General features: G+C 40.8%; 2 protein-coding genes across 20 annotated transcripts in view; both read left to right on the top strand.

Annotated features, from left to right (window-relative positions):
* The first annotated feature begins 87 nt into the window (after positions 1-87).
* Positions 88-21,378, top strand: LOC110536162. Of its 19 annotated transcripts, none has more exons than XR_005034707.1 (13): positions 88-477; positions 11,205-11,259; positions 13,917-14,614; positions 14,830-14,895; positions 14,996-15,235; positions 15,328-15,364; positions 15,520-15,552; positions 18,937-18,969; positions 19,699-19,716; positions 19,922-19,958; positions 20,096-20,125; positions 20,205-20,270; positions 20,684-21,378. XR_005034707.1 is itself a non-coding variant. In XM_021621753.2 (13 exons), the coding sequence occupies exons 1-13, from the start codon at positions 378-380 to the stop codon at positions 20,748-20,750; spliced, it is 1,497 nt and encodes a 498-aa protein (XP_021477428.2). In that variant the 5' UTR covers positions 88-377; the 3' UTR covers positions 20,751-21,378. The 19 variants fall into 19 exon arrangements, 7 of the variants coding, with proteins under 7 accessions (XP_021477428.2, XP_036791928.1, XP_036791930.1 ...); XR_005034704.1 differs by having other exon boundaries at positions 15,328-15,381; positions 19,560-19,716; XM_021621753.2 differs by having other exon boundaries at positions 15,328-15,381.
* LOC110536160 (kinesin-like protein KIF2A) overlaps positions 20,307-21,463 on the top strand; it is a 31,916-nt gene continuing 30,759 nt past the window's right edge. Inside the window, exon 1 of the mRNA XM_036936032.1 lies at positions 20,307-20,613. The gene's annotated coding sequence lies outside the window, so the exon portion shown is untranslated. The remainder of the gene's footprint in view (positions 20,614-21,463) is intronic.

Raw genomic sequence — 21,463 nt, 5'->3', positions numbered from 1 at the left:
TCTGTCACAACACGGGCCTGGCTGCAAAAGTGCGTTGTGAGTGACGTCAGCAGCAGACGCTCAGCTGTGCACAGTAAATTGCAAATCATTGTTGGCTGACTGCAGCAGCAGTAGTACGGGTTCGACTAGCCAAACCCAATGAATATAGTTGGACACGAATGTTTGATCTTGAACAGAACTTACAACATCAATCAAAATTGTACAGAAAAGAGTGGGTCTGTACCTGAACAAATGTCAAATAATATTTTTTTGCCGAGATGGCCAGTCAATTTGAGTAACGTCATTGTATTCTTCATTACGTTCTCGCAATGACATCGCAACGTCAATTAGCAACAAATCAACCTGCCTCTAGATGGGATCGCCATATAAATTAAACGATGAAAAAGCCTGGAAGGAGGAGAAATGACGAGAAACGATTCGGTTGGCCGGTTTATGTGTGGATTAATTGTCGGAGTACGAGGTCATTGTGCATTTCAGGTAAAATAACAGCTTAATGTTTATATCCCAGGACAAATTAGCAAGCAACAGCAAGTTAGCTAAATAGGACAAATTAACGTTAGCTAGCAAGTACTAGCTAAATTGCCATACATGTTTAATGCTTTTCGACCTGTCCCCAAATTAATGTGATTGGTTCAGAGTTTGTTTTGATATTTTAACCTGCGTGTTGTGATGACGTTTGGTGTGGGGGGGCTAAATAAATGTATGCACGATAGCGCACGCGTAGTCGGTTTGGGTTCCGTGTTACACTCGAAATTAGTTGGCAACACTTAATTTTCTCCACCTTACACTTCAAACGAACGTATTAGTTGACTTTTCCTGTCGGCGGGTATTGCATCGTTATTTGTGATTACCAGAAATAAGGTAAGTGTAAATAGTTAACCGTAACTATGTTTCCATTAACTTGTCCGGTGATAAAGCATTTTTTGTCGACGTTTAGAAAGTTTGTCTTATAGGGCAACAATTGCCTGCTAGAGTCCGTCCGTCTGTTCGTAACAGATTCTAGCTGTGGAGATACATTTTAATCGATGAGAAAATTACGTTTCGAATACACCGACAGTGTTTTTGTGCGAAATAGTACACAGCATAATCTGAATATGTATTCAACTTCTGCTACCATTTCTGTCAAGCCGTCTACTCATACAGTTTGACGCATACTTTCGATAAATCCAATCCACAATGCTGAAAGGCAAACGCAGCGTTTCATTGGAAATGAATGTAATGCCGGTGTACCAAAATGCAACGACATTGTCGGTGTGATCGAAGCAAAAGCAGAATGTCTTCATTTGTAAATTGTTGGCGTGTGCCCCTGGCTCTGTAAAAAAAAAAAAACTATAATTGTGCAGTGTGGTTTGCTTAATATAAGGAATGTGAAATGATTTATACAGTGGGGCAAAAAAGTATTTAGTCAGCCACCAATTGTGCAAGTTCTCCCACTTAAAAAGATGAGAGGCCTGTGATTTATCATAGGTCACTTCAACTATGGCAGACAAAATGAGAGAAATCCAGAAAATCACACTGTAGGATTTTTTTTATGAATTTATTTGCAAATTATTGACCAAATACTTATTTTCCACCATAACAAAAGTTTATCTCAATACTTTGTTATATACCCTTTGTTGGCAATGACAGAGGTCAAATGTTTTCTGTAAGTCTTCACAGGGTTTTCACACACTGTTGCTGGTATTTTGGGCCATTCCTCCATGTAGATCTACTCTAGAGCAGTGACGTTTTGGGGCTGTTGCTGGGCAATACAGACTTTCAACTCCCTCCAAAGATTTTCTATGGGGTTGAGATATGGAGACTGGCTAGGCCACTCCAGAACCTTAAAATGCTTCTTACGAAGCCACTCCTTTGTTGCCCGGGCGGTGTGTTTGGGATCATTGTCATGCTGAAAGACCCAACCACATTTCATATTCAATGCCCTTGCTGATGGTAGGCTTTGTTACTTTGGTCCCAGCTCTCTGCAGGTCATTCACTAGGTCCTCCTGTGTGGTTCTGGGATTTTTGCTCACCGTTCTTGTGATCATTTTGACCCCACGGGGTGAGATCTTGCGTGGAGCCCCTGATCGAGGGAGATTATCAGTGGTCTTGTATGTCTTCCATTTCCTAATAATTGCTCCCACAGTTGATTTCTTCAAACCAAGCTGTTTACCTATTGCAGCTTCAGTCTTCCCAGAAATTAAATAAATATTGGCTCACAAGCTTAGCCTTTTGTTAACACTGTCATCTCAGATTTTCAAAAAATGCTTTTCAATCATAGCTACACAAGCATTTGTGTAAGAGTATTGATAGCTAGCATAGCATTAAGCCTAGCATTCAGCAGGCAACATTATCACAAAAACAAGAAAAGCATTCAAATAAAATAATTTACCTTTGAAGAACTTCAGATGTTTTCAATGAGGAGACTCTCAGTTAGATAGCAAATGTTCAGTTTTTCATAAAATATTATTTGTGTAGGAGAAATCGCTCTGTTTTGTTTGGCTAAGAAAAAACCCGAAAATTCAGTCATTACAATGGCAAACTTTTTTCCAAATTAACTCCATAATATCGACAAACATGGCAAACGTTGTTTAGAATCAATCCTCAAGGTTTTCACATATCTATTCGATGATAAATCACTCGTGGCAGTTTTGTTTCTCCTCTGAACAAAATGGAAAAATGCACGCACCTGGAGATTACGCAATAGTTTCGACGGAGGACACCGAGCGGACACCTGGTAAATGTAGTCTCTTATGGTCAATTTTCCAATGATATGCCTACAAATACGTCACAATGCTGCAGACACCTTGGGGAAACAACAGAAAGTGTAGGCTCATTCCTTGTGCTTTCACAGCCATATAAGGAGACATTGGAACACAGCGCATTCAAAATCTGGCTCACTTCCTGTATGAAATTTCATCTTGGTTTCACCTGTAGCATTAGTTCTGTGGCACTCACAGACAATATCTTTGCAGTTTTGGAAACGTCAGTGTTTTCTTTCCAAAGCTGTCAATTATATGCATAGTCGAGCATCTTTTCGTGACAACATATCTTGTTTAAAACGGTAACGTTTTTCATCCAAAAAATGAAATACTACCCCCAGAGGTTCAAGAGGTTAAAGAAGAAGTTACAGGTCTGAGAGCCAGAATTCTTGCTTGTTTGTAGGTGACCAAATACTTACTTTCCACCATAATTTGCAAATAAATTCATTAAAAATCCTACAATGTGATTTTCTGGATTTTTCTTCTCATTTTGTTTGTAATAGTTGAAGTGTACCTATGATGAATTACAGGCCTAATTTTTTTTAAGTGGGAGAACTTGCACAATTGGTGGCTGACTAAATACTTTTTTGCCCACTGTACTTTTGATACTTATGTATATTTAAAACCAAATCTGTTACACTTTTACTTAAGTGACCTTCACATTTACTTGAGTCATTTTCTATTAATTTATCTTTGCTCAAGTATGACAATTGGGTACTTTTTCAACCAAAATCCACATCTCTCAACATCTTCTGCCACTGGACTTCCTCACCACCCAGTGTTAGTGAGTGAAAATGCCAACTGGATGCTTCACATTTTATATATCTGGTGAAATATCAGTCTCTTTGTTCCTTGTGCTCGTAGTATACCGTGCCTGATGAACTTTGTTTGATTTTTTTTTTCCCGCTTAACAATTTTTTTTGTGAACAAACCTGGCCAAATTGGTAATCTGATGTTGCACTGAATTAAAAGTGCAAGAAAAAATAGCCTTTTGACGATACCCTTCATGAAGTGGAATGTTTTAACATCTAAGCTACTCCACTAGCTAGCTAAGAAGGCTAACAGAAAATACTCACTGTTATGCACGTTCTGATGCAACTTGCCCTGATCTGGTGGAGCAGCCGGACTATGTGTCCAACACCCCCGCTCCCAAGAAAGGGAGGAAATCAGAGGAGATTGAATTTGAAACTCTACGCGCTTCCGGAACAAGAGGGAGACGGCATGAAACAACGAGCGATTGTCTGCTGTGCTGTTATGTAGCACTATATTGGATCACGCCAATGTGGTATCCTTTCGCTCAGCAGGATACATTCCAAGTAAGAATATCAGATTAGTCCCGTGTTCTGGGTAGTGCTGCAGCTGACCCCCTTAAATAGCTGCCGCCACACTACCTTTTCTCAGCTCATTCCAGAGAGCATTCGCTTGGTAAGAGCTCTATGTTAGAGTGTATTCAATAACTTAGAACACCTACATTACCTGTCTTGGGTTAGATCACACACAAGAGTGGTTAGAGAACCTAATAGTTGTTTGGCCTGCGCCGCCTGCGCTTAGCACACCTGAAGGGGATGAGGGCCACAGTACAGTCCTCCCATCTGATGACCGTATTCCCCCCTCTGGGTTGATGCGTCGTCGCAGCAGCACTCCTTCGGCCGCTTTGGGGACCCACCCTACAAACTTAGTACGGCTAAGGAGTTGATCTGCCTCAAACATCAGGCGGAAAGCCTGCGGGAGGAAGGGGATGCTTTACAGGGGGATGATGACGGCAACGAGGCCCTCTCTCTCCACTCTGGAGACGAGTTGGAGTTGGGTGACAGTGCTCCAGTGTTCCGAGCACATCAGGGATCGACCCAGTCCACAGCGCCATCTGTAGATGGGAGCGCCTCTACAGAGGCACCCCAGGCGGTGATGTAAGCAACACTGGACATTTTAGCGAGGGTGGCTACCGCCCTTGATATCAAGCTAGAAGAAGCACCATCTGAGCAGCTCCTTATTCCCATCTGCCCCAAGTTCGCTTTGGCTCTCCGCAAATACTGGCGCAAGATGGAAGGGGGCTTCCGTTGTGACAACCAGACCAGGCCGTGGACTCTCCTAATGGATGCAGAGTCCTTGGGGCTAGACCACAATCCGGTGATGGATGACATGGTGGTTGCCATGATCCTCCTTGACAAGGAGATTGTTGGAATGGTGCCTCGCCTCAAACCAGGACCTGAAAGAGTAAGTGATAAACGGCTGCAAAGCACTTCCGGGACCCTCTCCATCAATGCGTGCCTCGTAGAAGCGGCTACGATGCTGCAATCCTACCTCGCCCTGCTGATCCCTTGCCTCCCAGGTGGTGATGACAAGCTTCTTAAGGAGGCCACAAAGGTGTCAAGGCTGCTCACAATGCTCCAGATGGATATGGCACGTGCCAACCGCAAGGCTTTGGCTTCAGTGGTGACTGCACAATCTAAACTGCCTCCGCCAGATAAGAAAACATTCTTGGAGCTCACCTTCATGACAGGTTCAACCATTGGGTGAGGGGTCAATAACCTCATACAGCAGACTACAAAACTGAGCAAAGACAGAGCGACTTTGCAGCAGTTTTTGGAAACTGTGCGCCCTGCCCCTGACCCTTGGACGAGCAGGAAGACGGGGCAGGATGGGAGGTGTCAACTTTTAAACTATTTAAAAAAAAAATTCTACTGATACTGATTTATTGGAGGACCAAAAAAAGGCGATACAGATTAATCGGCAAATTGTTTTATTTTTTGCTCATAACCTGAGAACATGTGAAAGCTGGTGGTTCCTTTTAACATGAGTCTTCAATATTCCCAGGTAAGAAGTTTTAGTTATTATAGGACTTTCTCTTTATATTTCATACACCTTTTGACTATTGGATGTTCTTATAGGCACTATAGTGTTGCCAGCCTAATCTCGGGAGTTGATAAGCTTGAAGTCATAAACAGCGCTGTGCTTCAAGCATTGCGAAGAGCTGCTGGCAAATGCAGAAAAAAGTGCTGTTTGAATGAATGCTTACGAACCTGTTGCTGCCTACCACTGCTCAGTCAGACTGCTCTATCAAATATGAAATAATAGACTTAATTATAATAAACACAGAAATACGAGCCTTAGGTCATTAATATGGTCAAATCTGGACACTATCATTTTGAAAACAAAACGTTTATTCTTTCAGTGAAATACGGAACAGTTCTGTATTTTATTGAATGGGTGGCATCCATAAGTCTAAATATTGCTGTTACATTGCACAACCTTCAATGTTATGTCATAATTATGTTCAATTCTGGCAAATTAATTACGGTCGTTGTTAGGAAGAAACCGTTCAAGCCAGGCAGCCCAAACTCCTGCATATATCCTGACTCTGCTTGCACAGAACACGAGAAGTGACACAATTTCCCTAGTTAATATTAAAGTTAATTCTTAAATATGCAGGTTTAAAAATATATACTTGTGTATTGATTTTAAGGAAGCCATTGATTGATGTACCGACAGTGCTTTTTTTTCGCGAATGCGCTTGTTAAATCATCACCCGTTTGGCGAAGTAGTCTGTGATTCGATGATGAATTAACAGCCACCACATTAATTGTATGCAATGCAGGACAGGCTAGTTAAACTAGTAATATCATCAACTATGTGTAGTTAACTAGTGATTATGTTAAGGTTGATTGTTATAAGATAAGTTTAATGCTAGTTAGCAACTTACCATGGCTCCTTGCTGCACTCGCGTGACAGGTGATCAGCCTGCCACGCAGTCTCCTCGAAGTGCAATGTAATCGGCCATAATTACCAATTCTTATGAAAACTTGAAATTGGCCATGCCGATTAACTTCTTATGGGTATGTGGGACGCTACCCTCCTACCTGGCCAACATCCGGTGAAATTGCAGAGCACCAAATTCAAAAACAGAAATACTCATAATACAAATTCATAAAACATACAAGTGTTATACATCGGCTTAAAGATGAACTTCTTGATAATCCAACCGCGGTGTCAGATTTCAAAAAGGCTTTACAGCGAAAGCATACCATGTTATTATCTGAGGACAGCGCCCAGCACACAAAACATTTACAAACAGTTACCAGCCAAGTATTGGAGTTACAAAAGTCAGAAATAGTGATCAAATTAATCACTTAACAGTTAACTTAACACTCCCAGTTTCACAATAAATGTTCATTTGTTCGATCAAGTCCCTCTTTATATCCAAAAACCTCAGTTTTGTTCAGTTATCCAATGGCTCAAAGGCAGTCACAACAGGCAGACGAAAAATCCAAATAGTATCCGTAGAGTTCGTAGAAACATGTCAAACGATGTTTATAATCAATCCTCAGGTTGTTTTTAGTCATAATAATCGATAATATTTCAACCGGACAATAGCGTTGTCAATCTAAAAGAAAAACAAGAAAGATGCGCTCTCGGTCGCGCTCAGAAAACGGGTCTGGGGACTTTCCACTATCCACTTACTCAGTGGTCTTACTCCCTCATTTTTCAGAATACAAGCCTGAAACAATTTCTAAAGACTGTTGACATCTAGTGGAAGCCATAGGAAGTGCAATTTGAGTCCTAAGTCATGGGATACTGTATAGGCACACTCTTGCATTCTCTCAACCAGCTTCATTAACTAGAGATTATGATTGTTTTTTGTAAGATCAGTTTAATGCTAGCTAGCATCTTACCTTGGCTTACTGCATTCGCGTAACAGGCAGTCTCCTTGTGGAGTGCAACGAGAGAGAGGCAGGTCGTTATTGCGTTGGACTAGTTAACTGTAAGGTTGCAAGATTGAATCCCCCGAGCTGACAAGGTGAAAATCTGTCGTTCTGCCCCTGAACGAGGCAGTTAACTAGGCCTTAATTGAAAGTAAGAATGTGTTCCTAACTGACTTGCCTAGTTAAATAGAGATTAAATAAAGGTGTTAAAAAAAGGTGAAATCGGTGTCCCATTTGACCAATTTCCGATTATGAAAACTTGAAATCGGCCCTAATTAATCGGCCATTCCGATTTAATCGGTTGACCTCTACTTAAGTGTAATAAATGTTTGGAATCCTGTTACCCTCTTTACTAGCTTCCTGTAGAGCCATAAAATGTAAGGATTGGAGAGAAAGGGGAGTGTCTTAAGTAGGATGCATATAAACTGAAGTCTGAAATCTTTTGCTCTCTGTTTTCAGCTGTACAGAACCTTTTGGGGAATGATTCAAATTGGTTGAAGTTTCTATAGTGTCCGTGAGTTATTTACTCTGAAAAATAAGAACCTAACTGTATTTTACCAGCACCATGCTTCACTGTAGGCATGGTGTTAGGTTCCCTCCAGATGTGACGCTTGGCGTTCAGGTCAAATGGTTCAATGATGGTTTCATCAGACCAGAGAATCTTGTTTCTCATTGTCTGAGAGTCCTTTAGGTGCCTTTTGGCAAACTCCAAGCGGGCTGTCATGTGCCTTTTTACAGAGGAGTGGCTTCCACAGGTGGATTCCAGTCAAGTTGTAGCATCATCTCAAGGATGATCAATGGAAAAAGGATGCACCTGAGCTAAATTTTGAGTGTTATGGCAAAGGGTGTAAATGTTTGTTATTAATGTATATATTTCTTATAAATTTGCAAGCATTTCTAAAAAACAAATGTAGCTTTGTAATTATGGGGTACTGTGTGTAGATTGAGGATGAGATTTACATTGTTTTATTTATTTTTTATTAAACTAGCGTAACAAAATGTGGAAAAGGGGAAGGGGTCTGAATACTTTCCGAATGCACTGTATGGATAACCGGGTTAACGTGTTATGCTCGATCCGCTCAGTTTTCCACTACAAAACAACAGAAAATTGCCAAAAAGAGTAGAACCGGCTCACCTGCTTTTACACTATGATTTAGATGTAGAGGTCGACTGATTAATCGGAATGGCCGATTTTAATTAGGGCCGATTTTCAAGGTTTCATAACAATCGGTAATCAGCATTTTTGGACACGGATCATGGCCGATAACATTGCACTCCATGAGGAGACTGCACGGCAGGCTGACTACCTGTTATGCGAGTGCAGCAAGGAGCCAAGGGAAGGTGCTAGCTAGCATTAAACGTGTCTTATAAAAAACGATCAATCTTAACATAACTAGTGATCAACTACACATGGTTGATATTACTAGTTTATCTAGCTCATCCTGCGTTGCATATAATCGTGCCTGTTAATTTATCATTGAATCATAGCCTAGTTTGCCGAACGGGTGATTTAACGAGCGCATTTGCGAGAAAAGCACTGCCGTTGCACCAATGTGTACCCAACCATAAACATTGATGCCTTTCTTAAAATCAATACACAGAAGGATATTTTTTTTAACCTGCATATTCAGTTAAAAGAAATCCAGGTTAGCAGGTAACATTAAACTAGGGAAATTGTCAATTCTCTTGTTTGTTGCACGCAGAGTCAGGGAAAATGCAACAGTTTGGGCAGCCTGGCTCGTTGCGAACTACTTTGCCAGAATTTTACATAATTATGACATAACATTGAAGGTTGTGCAATGTAACAGGAATATTTAGACTTATGGATGCCACCGTTAAATAAAATACAGAACGGTTCCGTATTTCACTGAAAGAATAAACGTTTTGTTTTCGAAATTATAATTTCTGGATTTGACCATATTAATGACCTAAGGCTCGTACTTCTGTGTGTTATAATAAAGTCTATGATTTGATAGAGCAGTCTCATTGAGCGATGGTAGGCACCAGCAGGCTCTTAAGCATTCATTCAAACAGCACTTTTGTACGTTTGCCAGCAGCTCTTCGCTGTGCTTCAAGCATTGAGCTGTTTATGACTTCAAGCCTATCAACTCCTGAGATTAGGCTGATGTAACCGATGTGAAATGGCTAGCTAGTTAGCGGGGTGCGCGCTGATAGCGTTTAAATCGGTGACGTCACTCGCTCTGAGACCTTGAAGTAGTTGTTCCCCTTACTCTGCAAGGACCTTGGTTTTTGTGGAGCGATGGGTAACGATGCTTCGAGGGTGGCTGTTGATGATGTGTTCCTGGTTCGAGCCCAGGGAGGGGGGTGGAAGCTATACTGTTACACTGGCAATACTAAAGTGCCTATAACCATCCAATATCATCCAACATCCATATAAACATCCAATAGTCAAAGGTATATGAAATACAAATGGTATAGAGAGAGAGTCCTAATAATGCCTATAATAACTACAACCTAAAACTTCTTACCTGGGAATATTGAAGACTCATGTTAAAAGGAACCACCAGCTTTCATATGTTCTCATGTTCTGAGCAAGGAACTTAAACGTTAGCTTTCTTACATGGCACACACTTGTTTTTGCATTATTTAAACCAAATTGAACATGTTTCATTATTTATTTGAGGCTAAATTGATTTTATTTATGTATTATGTTAAAATAAGTGTTCATTCAGTATTGTTATTGTCATTATTATAAATAAGAATTGGCCGATTAATCGGTATCGTTTTTTTTGGTCCTCCAATAATCGGTATCGGCGTTGAAAAATCATAATCGGTTGACCTCTAATTAGATGTTCTATGTTTCTTAAAAAAATACATTTAAATAGGAAAAGTTTCACCATATTAAATAAATTGTTCAGTTCACATAACAGGGTTGACCTTAAAATGAGGGACCTGCATAAATGAATCGCTGATCACATGAAGTAAATCATCTTCAGAAATGACTTAGTCAAAGCAAAAAAATAACTAGGGCTTTGCAATGATGGTGAAAACGTTGACGGCCCAATAGGTGAACAGGGGAGTTCTCTACTATTTGATTGCCTCCTCTGGTGGAGGATACTCGGGTGTAGGCCGACCCTACTGCTGAAGAGTTTTGAAATCTGCCACACCACCTTTTGAATCAGCTGTTTTCTCAGCATAGTGTGCTGAGAAAATGCACACATTTAAAAATGATACCGCTACTTTTCCTTGTATCTATAAAATGTCTTGCACAACTAGTTAAATAGATTTTTTACCACTTTACATATGTGTTTTGGGATTCTACCCATCTCATTTAATTCAAGTGTATTTGTTTCCACGTTTCATCTCCTTGCCTCCTCTCCTTGAGTACTTTTGACATTTTTCAAAAAGAGGCGAGGAGAGGATGCGAGGAATCGAGGTAATCCTGTTGAGATTCTCCCCAGGCCTAGATGTAACCAGAAGTAGTATAATTACAGGATCTCAGCTCTCAGCAGATTGTACTGCAATGCCAGCAATTCACTGAGGGAAGTTATGGCATCAAAATATTTGAAACACCAAACTTTGATATTATTTTCTGAGTATCCTAACACAAGTCACATTCCAATGGACATTTATAGTCTAAATAGTATGACTCGTAATGAAAGCTGTTGTAAATGTGTAGGGTCTTTTTCTATTTAAAAAAAAGTTGAATATTTGACAAACATGTACATGTTATGTTTTTGCTAATGGCTGGAGAGAAGGATCATGAATGGAATTTGAGGTCGATTTGTATTATCTCAAGTAGGTGGGTCAGCTATGGCGGTGGCGGTCTATGAAGAAACTGAATGCAGAAAAAACTGGTAAGCCTTCATATACAGTGACACTCGATAAAGATGAGCAAAAATGACTAAAATAATTCAAATACTGAGCTATATTGTATGCTACATTTTGTTTAAAATAATTGTATTTTATATTAATACAATTGCTCAGAGAAAGCAATTAAAAAATATATATTTACTTATATATATATATATATATATATATATAAGTAAATATTTTTTTTCTCAAAGGTAGGGGTCAAAATGATTGACACCACTGTTTTCAACACCTCACTGAGCCTTTTTCTAAAGTGTTTTATCCGTTGAAGACTTTGGGAGGGATCTCAGACCATTCCTCGAATACAGAATTCTTTCAGGTCCTTGATATCAATCGTCAGCGCTCATGAACTGCCCTCTTCAATTCAAACCACGGGTTTTCAAGTCCGGAGACTGAGATGGCCATTGAAAAGTGTTGCTTTTGTGGCCAATTAACCATTTCTTTGTGGATATTGATGTGTGCTTGGGGTTATTGTCTTGCTGGAAGATGCAATGGTGGCCAAGTTTCAGCCTCTTAGCAGAGGCAACCAGGTTTTTGGCAAAAATGTCCCCAGGACCAATAGAAGTAAAATAGCTCCATAACATCAAAGATCCACCACCTTTATTTTACAGTAGGTATGGGGTTATTTTCTGCTCATGGATTCTTATTTCAATGCCAAACCCACCACTGCTGGGTGGATCTTTGATGTTTTGTTAGTGATGTAAGTTTTGAGAATTTGTATTACTTGTTAAAATAACTCTTGTTCTCTGAGAAATTGTATTAGTATAAAATATTTTATTTTTGCACACAATATAGCTCAGTATTTGAATTATTTTGTACAGTAATTTTTGCTTGTCTTTACTATATTTTGAAGAATGTGTTTTCATGTGCTGAAATGATAATGTCCTGATACTGCAAAACAGTACAGTATAGTGTTCACAAATTTTACTTGCTCCATTATACAGTGCCTTGCGAAAGTATTCGGCCCCCTTGAACTTTGCGACCTTTTGCCACATTTCAGGCTTCAAACATAAAGATATAAAACTGTATTTTTTTGTGAAGAATCAACAACAAGTGGGACACAATCATGAAGTGGAACGACATTTATTGGATATTTCAAACTTTTTTAACAAATCAAAAATTGAAAAATTGGGCGTGCAAAATTATTCAGCCCCTTTACTTTCAGTGCAGCAAACTCTCTCCAGAAGTTCAGTGAGGATCTCTGAATGATCCAATGTTGACCTAAATGACTAATGATGATAAATACAATCCACCTGTGTGTAATCAAGTCTACGTATAAATGCACCTGCACTGCGATAGTCTCAGAGGTCCGTTAAAAGCGCAGAGAGCATCATGAAGAACAAGGAACACACCAGGCAGGTCCGAGATACTGTTGTGAAGAAGTTTAAAGCCGGATTTGGATACAAAAAGATTTCCCAAGCATTAAACATCCCAAGGAGCACTGTGCAAGCGATAATATTGAAATGGAAGGAGTATCAGACCACTGCAAATCTACCAAGACCTGGCCGTCCCTCTAAACTTTCAGCTCATACAAGGAGAAGACTGATCAGAGATGCAGCCAAGAGGCCCATGATCACTCTGGATGAACTGCAGAGATCTACAGCTGAGGTGGGAGACTCTGTCCATAGGACAACAATCAGTTGTATATTGCACAAATCTGGCCTTTATGGAAGAGTGGCAAGAAGAAAGACATTTCTTAAAGATATCCATAAAAAGTGTCGTTTTAAAGTTTGCCACAAGCCACCTGGGAGACACACCAAACATGTGGAAGAAGGTGCTCTGGTCAGATGAAACCAAAATTGAACTTTTTGGCAACAATGCAAAACGTTATGTTTGGTGTAAAAGCAACACAGCTCATCACCCTGAACACACCATCCCCACTGTCAAACATGGTGGTGGCAGCATCATGGTTTGGGCCTGCTTTGATGGATGGAGCCAAATACAGGACCACTCTGGAAGAAAACCTGATGGAGTCTGCAAAAGACCTGAGACTGGGAGATTTGAGAGAGATTTGTCTTCCAACAAGACAATGATCCAAAACATTAAGCAAAATCTACAATGGAATGGTTCAAAAATAAACATATCCAGGTGTTAGAATGGCCAAGTCAAAGTCCAGACCTGAATCAAATCGAGAATCTGTGGAAAGAACTGAAAACTGCTGTTCACAAATGCTCTCCATCCAACCTCACTGAGCTCGAGCTGTTTTGCAAGGAGGAATGGGAAAAAATGTCAGTCTCTCGATGTGCAAAACTGATAGAGACATACCCCAAGCGACTTACAGCTGTAATCGCAGCAAAAGGTGGCGCTACAAAGTATTAACTTAAGGGGGCTGAATAATTTTGCACGCCCAATTTTTACGTTTTTGATTTGTTAAAAAAGTTTGAAATATCCAATAAATGTTGTTCCACTTCATGATTGTGTCCCACTTGTTGTTGATTCTTCACAAAAAAATACAGTTTTATATCTTTATGTTTGAAGCCTGAAATGTGGCAAAAGGTCGCAAAGTTCAAGGGGGCCGAATACTTTCGCAAGGCACTGTATCTACATTCTGAGTGCATGCATTTACTTGCTGCATGTCTCAAACCAAATTAGGAGTCAAATATATATGAATTATAATGGTTTCTGTACTGTGTCTTTCAAGCCCTGCACAGGACACAAACCTTCCACCAGAAACAAGCTCAGCACTGGAATCTTGTACCTCCATCTCTAGCAGTAGAGAGGTGTTGCCAGCTCTACCAACAGCTATCCTGGAGAATATTCATGAATCTGGAGAGATAAACCTGAACTTGCCTGAGGGAGGCAAGGGTGAGGGAAGTGTAGAGAGGGTGTTCACTGGTGATGAGGATACAAGTGGGATTGTTAAAGAGCTGAGTTGGAACTCAGGTGACCGTGATAAGGAGGAAAGGAGAGATGCTTTCTCAGAGGAGGGTGTGAGTGACACAGTCAGTGCAGAGTGGAGAGAGGGAGACTGCTTTGTCCCAGTTGGAGTAGAGGTGACTGAGATGGCTGCTGAGGGGGAGTTTGAAGATGGGATGAGAGCTGAAATGAAAGAGGGAAAGGGGACAAACAGTTGTGAGTCAGGGGAGGAGTTGGTTGCTGAGAGGGCTGTGAAGAGAGAGATTGAAGAGAAAGATACAGAGGGAAAACTAGTCCCAGAGAAAGAACACAAGGTGGCTCCCAAGAGGAAGAATATAAGGAAACGCAGACGATCAGCCAAACCTCAACGTGACAAAGAGGCAAATTCCAGTGCTTCCTTTGTAGAGACTGTTCTCTCATGGCTACTGTCAGTCTTCCTATGGCTGCAGGCATTCTCACCAACAATGTTATGCTGGTCCCCAAGTAAGTTGTAAGATATGTACATGGGATTCATTTTCAGGGTCAAGTCCATTTGAATTCAGGTAGTACACTGAAATTCCGATTCCACATTTTCTCTTGGAGAAGCATTAAGGAAAATTGGAATTTCAGTTTACATTCTGAATTGAAATGGAATTGACTCCAACCCTGATGTGATCCATATGCTATAGATATGCCTCTAATATTTTGTTTCTCTGTAGATAGTTTATTTTGTGTAGTCATGCTCGGGGTGGCATCTGGCACTGGGGGTGTCTTTACAAGCAACGGTGAGGATGGATCAAACATTTTGCCATACTTTTTTTTCTGTACATTTAACAGAACAGGTATTTCTTATGCCAAGTGCATTGTCTTTCTGTGCCATTGTAGATCACCAGAGTTTGTCATGCATCGCCTGCAAGAGTCCTGGATGTGCTGCTGATGTGACTAAGATATGGTGTGGGGAGGATGAACTGTTGAAGGGTTTACCGATCCCACTCTGCACAAGCATTTCCCAAAAGTCCAAGACTGTTTGCCAGCATGATGGTCGGACATTTGTGCTTATGATTGAAGAGGGCAAGAAGTGTGATATGGAACAATATCATGACCATGTGCCCTCTGAAAAGACAGGTATTGACTGCAACTGAAGACACATTCTACTATGTCTATGTTGAGCCTTGTTTTTTTTTTTAATGATTAACATTTCTGGAATTATGTTTCAGAGTGTCCACCATTGTTGGAGGCTGCTCAAGACTCAAGGTTGGACACTGTTCGAGGCAAGCTCTCTGTCCATAGGGTCTGTTTGTTTATGCAACACAGACAAAAACATGTTTCTGAGTTAACTTAAAATATTACATTTTCATCGTTTAGTTTTTGTTAATCTTATTTCATTGTTTCTCTTGTTCTTTACATAGGTGACACCACTTTGTCAGCACCAACTCTCAATGGTGAGCTATAACAGAAGGGTTAGGTTTTAACTGTGTATTATTCTGAATTATTAACTAGGTAGTTTGAGCCCTGAATGCTCATTGGCTGACAGCTGTGGTATATCAGACCGTATTCCACGGCTATGACAGAACATGTATTTTTACTGATCTTCTTACATTGGTAACCAGTTTATAGTAGCCATAAGGCACCTCAGGGGTTTGTGGTATATGGCCAATATGTCACGGCTAAGGTCTGTATCCAGGCACTCCATGTTGCGTTGTGCATAAGAACAGGCCTTAGATTGGCCATATCCCAACCCCCCCTGTGCCTTGTTGCTTAATTAAAGCATGGTTAACCTCGATCTCCTGTCTTCAGGGATAAAATGTCGTCGAAGAGAATGGCTGACGTTTTACATGTCCGTAATCAATTGTGCTATTTAGTTAGATTTTTTTTGCGTTGTTTGTAGCTTATTTTGTACATAATGCTGCTGCTTCCGTCTCTTATGAAAGAGACTTCTGGACATCAGAACTGGGATTACTCTTCACGGACTGGAAGAAGCTTTTTCAGACGAGAAAGATATACAGGGCCAGATACACGTCATTTGTGTGAAGAAAAGACGGAGGAAAAGAGGACGCAGATCAGGCTGCCTTTTGCGAATCCGTAGGCGAGCGAGTAAACTCCCATTGCCATCAATTCTACTTGCTAACATGCAATCATTTGAAAATAAAATGGATGACCTACGATTATCCTACCAACGGAACATTGAGAACTGTAATATCGAGTCGTGGCTGAACGACTACGCGGACAATATAGAGCTGGAGGGATTTTCAATGCACCGGCAGAACCGAGAAGCTACGTCTGGTAAGACGAGGGGTGGGGTTGTTTTTTTTAATCAATAACAGCTGGTGCACGATGTCTAATATAAAACAAGGGATTGCTCGCCTGAGGTAGAGTACCTTATCATAAGCTGTAGACCACACTATCTACCAAGAGTTCTCATCTATATTTTTCGTAGCCGTCTACATACCACCACAGACCGATGCTGGCACTAAGAGCTCACTCAACCAACTCTATAAGGCCATAAGCAAAAAAGAAAATGCTCACCTAGAAGCGGCGCTCCTAGTGGCCTGGGACTTAAATCCGTTTTACCAAATTTTTACGAGCATGTCACATGTGCAACCAGAGGGGGAAAAAAACTCTAGACCACCTTTACTCCACACACAGAAACGCATACAAAGCTCTCCCCCGCCCTCCATTTGGCAAATCCAACCATAGTTCTATCCTCCTGATTCCTGCTTACAAGAAAAAACGAAATCAGGAAGTACCAGTGACTCGCTCAATACAGAAGTGGTCAGATGGTGCGGATGCTACGCTAAAGGACTGTTTTGCTAGCACAGACTGGAATATGTTCTGGGATTCATCCAATGGCATTGAGGAGTATATCACCTCAGTCATCGGCTTCATCAATAAGTGCATCAACAACGACGTCGTCTCCACGGTGACCATACGTACATATCCAAACCAGAAGCCATGGATTACAGGCAACATCTGTATCGAGCTAAAGGCTAGAGGCAGGGCTTGAAAACTATTACGGACTACAAAGGGAAACCCAGACACGAGCTGCCCAGTGACGCGGGCCTACCGGACGAGCTAAATGCCTTTTTATGCTCGTTTCAAGGCAAGCAACACTGAAGCATGCACGAGAGCACTAGCTGTTCTGGATGACTGCGTGATAATGCTCTCGGTAGCCAATGTGAGAAAGACCTTTAAACAGGTCAACATTCACAAAGCTGTGGAGCCAGATGGATTACCAGGACATGTACTTGTACCAGACCTTCAGTTTCTTGGCAATTTCTCACATGGAATAGCCTTCATTTCTCAGAACAAGAATAGACTGATGCGTTTCAGAAGAAAGTTATTTGTTTCTGGCCATTTTGTGCCTGTAATCGAACCCACAAATGCTGATGCTCAAGATACTCAACTAGTCTAAAGAAGGACAGTTTTATTGCTTCTTTAAACAGAACAACAGTTTACAGCTGTGCCAACATAATTGCAAAATGATTTTCTAAGGATCAGTTAGCCTTTTTAAAATGATAAACTTGGATTAGCTAACACATCCTGCCTTTGGAACACAGGAGTGATGGTTGCTGATAATGGGCCTCTGTACACCAATGTAGATATTCCATTAAAAATCAGCTGTTTCCAGCTATAATAGTAATTTACTACATTAACAATGTCTACACTGTATTTCTGATCAATTTGATGTTAATTGACCAAAAATGTGTTTCTTTCAAAAACAAGGACATTTATAAATGACCCCAAACTTTTGAACGGTATTGTATGTGAGAATGCTGTTCATTGACTACAGCTCAGCGTTCAACACCATAGTGCCCACGAAGCTCATCACTAAGCTAAGAACCCTGGGACTAAATTACCTCCCTCTGCAACTGGATCCTCGACTTGCTGACGGTCTGTCCCCAGGTGGTAAGGATAGGCAACCACACATCTGCCACGCTAATCCTCAACACTGGGGCCCTTCAGGGGTGTGTACTTATTCCCCTCCTGTACTTCCTGTCCACCCACGACTGCATGGCCAAACATGACTGCAACACCATCATTAAGTTTGCTGACTACACAACAGTGATCACCGACAACGATGAGACAGCCTATAGGGAGGAGGTCCGAGAACTGGCAGTGTGGTGCCAGGACAAGAACCTCTGCCTCAATGTGAGCAAGACAAAGGCGCTGATCGTGGACTACAGGAAAAGGTGGCCGAACAGGCCCCCTTTAACATCAACTGGGCTGTAGTGGAGCGGGTTGATAGTTTCAAGTTCCTTGGTGTCCACATCACCAATGATCTATCATGGTCCAAACACACCAAGACAGGCATGAAGAGGGCACGACGAAACCTTTTCCCCCTCAGGAGACTGAAAAGATTTGGCATGGGTCCCCAGATCCTCAAAGTTCAACAGCTGCCTCATCGAGAGCATCACCACCTGGTATGGCAACTGCTCGGCATCTGACCATAAGGCGCTACAGAGGGTGGTGCGTACAGCCCAGTACATCACTGGAGCCAAGCTTCCCGCAATCCAAGCAGTATACTGCTTTTTGTATACTGCTGCTAACTGTTTATTACCTATGCATAATCACTTCACCCCTACCTGCATGTACAAATGACCTCTAACCTGTACCCACGCACACTGACTCGGTACCGGTACCCCCTGTATATAACCTATTTATTGTTATGTTATTATTATTTTTTACTTTCGTTTATTTGGTAAATATTTTCTTAACTCTTCTTGAACTGCACTGTTGGTTAAGGACTTGTAAGTAAACATTTCACGGTACGGTCTACACTTGTATTCGGTGCATGTGACAAATTAAAGTTTGATTTGATTCAACAGCTGATATGACTACCTCACCACCACCTGAAAATGGTAAGATCCAATAGACAGAATTACAAAGGTCAAACTGCCATGTTTGTGCAATTAAACAGTTTGTGATTTTCTGTTCCCATAGGTTCATTGTTTGTCGGCGTCATTGTCATTGTCATTTTAGTTATTGGTAAATTTCATCGAAAAGGGCCCCTCCTATCAATCCTATCCTGTACTACATCTTAAATGTGCTTTTTGGGGGAGGGGGGTGGGAACAAGCCTTTTGCTCCCTTGTTTCTTGCTAATGGAATGCTCTCCCTTACCCTCTGAGCGCTGCTCCACCAATCCAAGCGTTTAAAATGGGCCTTTATAACCCACTTCTACAGACTTTTTCTCATAGGTCTAATCCTAATCTGAAAACAGTTTTTTTGTGCATCTATTCCATTTGCATTTTTCTTTGCCTAAGTAGAGCCTTGAGAAGGACTGTAATGAAAAGCACTATGCACATTAAATGCATTATTATTAATATTAGATGGCTCTGCTACTGCTTTTCCTGTCGCCGCTGGCATGGCTGTAGTTAATCCTTTACATGTATTGCTAAAGTACTTATACAGAATATGTCTTATAAACATGAATTTGTATATTTTGTGAAGTGGGTCTTGCAGGCATAACTAATATCAATGATTGCTTGAGGGCTAAGCTTTGCTGCTGCTGTATCTGCTGCTGCTCTTGCCATGGTCTCCTGTATTCTTCTTCTGTTTATTTCCGGGGCTTGATTGCCTGACACTGCAGCGATTGTCCTGTTACGAGGTGAGATACTAGTTTCTTTAGAATATCTTCCACATTATATTCACCTGATACTTACTCAGTTCCATGTTGAAATGATTGCTTCATCTATAGTTCCAGGTGCAGTTTAGCACCATTAGAGCTTGCATTACTCCTCTCTAATGCTAGGATCACAGTATTAAGTCTTTGAAAGTTATGTTTTTGATTAATTGGCACTTTTCTCTGTCAGGCTTTATTGGTGTTGTTGTTGCAGTCTATTTGATCAGGTATGTTCTGTTAAAGTTGCGCTTAGACACACACACAGATATTCATACTAGAACTTTCATAAAATATTCACTGTCTTTTAGAATAATATTTTATTCTCTCTGTTACAAGTTAAAACACTGCATCTGTCTCCCTAGAGACAAAAGCAGCAGGGTGCCAGTAGAAACCAGTAAGTCTAATATTCATGGTTTGAATCATAATCAGATGTAAGATATATTGAGTGATTACTGCTGCATGTTTTGCTGCAGAGATGAAGAGACTGAGATGAGTGCTCTGAACAACGGTATCAATCAGAATGGAGGTCCTGCCAATAGGTATAGTAGAGAACAATATTTGACTACCTGGGGTGCGTTCAGTATGACCGAACGGTGTTCAAGGCTGAATTCAATGGAAACTATACTGTACTTAACGACCAATTGAAAAACGTAGTGATTATGATGACCCAGAGGGCTATTACCGTATGGTGTGCTGCGCGAGTTTTGATATTTCAAATGGTCACACCCATATTGGTCAGGCCACATACACCACACCCACCCAATGGGAGCAAAGGTTCACCAAAGGTTGTTGAAGATTGCACATCGTTTTGGAGAAACGTGCTGTTCAGTACGCACCATCACTCAACATAGCAAAAGTTGAAGCGAACTGAACACACCCCAGGTAATAGATATGGTATTTTGCTACTCAACATTGATTTGCCATGTCAATGACATGCATCTTGTTCCTTTAGAGACAATAATGAAGTGATGGCTGTGAACATGCTTGACAATGGGGGCCCCCTGAGCCATCGGCAGTAATGAGGGCCCGTGGAGCTGTCTCCGGCAGCATGGTTAGCATAGAGACTATGGTACTGATTGACCTGGCTCGTCTATGAAGTGTTTTTTTATGTTCATGTTCAAAATGTGGCACATCTTACATTTTCATTTCAACAGATAGTGCATGTTTGTGTAAATTGTGTTTTCAACATATTTCAGTGTGGAACATAGATGGCATAAGACCCTGATTTTATTGATCAGTGAAAATGGAATGCAAATTATTAAGGGAACTGCTTTGGGGCTTCACATTTTTTGCTTTTTTCCATTCTATGGCTTACCTGTCCATATTTGTTCAAATAAATGAAAGAATTATGAACAATTAGGCTGTCATTCAATCAACTCTGTTAATTGCAGCAATTATATATGAATTATTCTACTTTTAATTGTAGCCTTCAAGATTTTGAGTGAACTCTGATTTGGTTTTCACATGCATTTCTTTATCCTCGCTAGCAGATTTTGAAAGTTATGTTGATACTTCACTTGAATAGCTGTAGACACATGGCCTTATACATTTTTTATCATTATGTAATCTTTTGGGTAAGTTTGAGGAAATCCCCGTGTAACCTGTCAATAATAAAACCTCATAACACACTGTTTAACATTCATAAAACCCTACCAGCTGTTCTTCGTTGACTGTGCTTTAGGAGGAGAAACTTTAATGCACTATTCACATAGGCGTTTGAAGTGGAATGACA

This window comes from Oncorhynchus mykiss, chromosome 11 (assembly GCF_013265735.2).
Source record: "Oncorhynchus mykiss isolate Arlee chromosome 11, USDA_OmykA_1.1, whole genome shotgun sequence".
NCBI classification, from domain to species: Eukaryota; Metazoa; Chordata; class Actinopteri; order Salmoniformes; family Salmonidae; genus Oncorhynchus; species Oncorhynchus mykiss.
The sequence above is the reverse complement of the archived record's forward strand: the minus strand, read 5'-3'. Positions and strand labels throughout refer to the sequence as shown.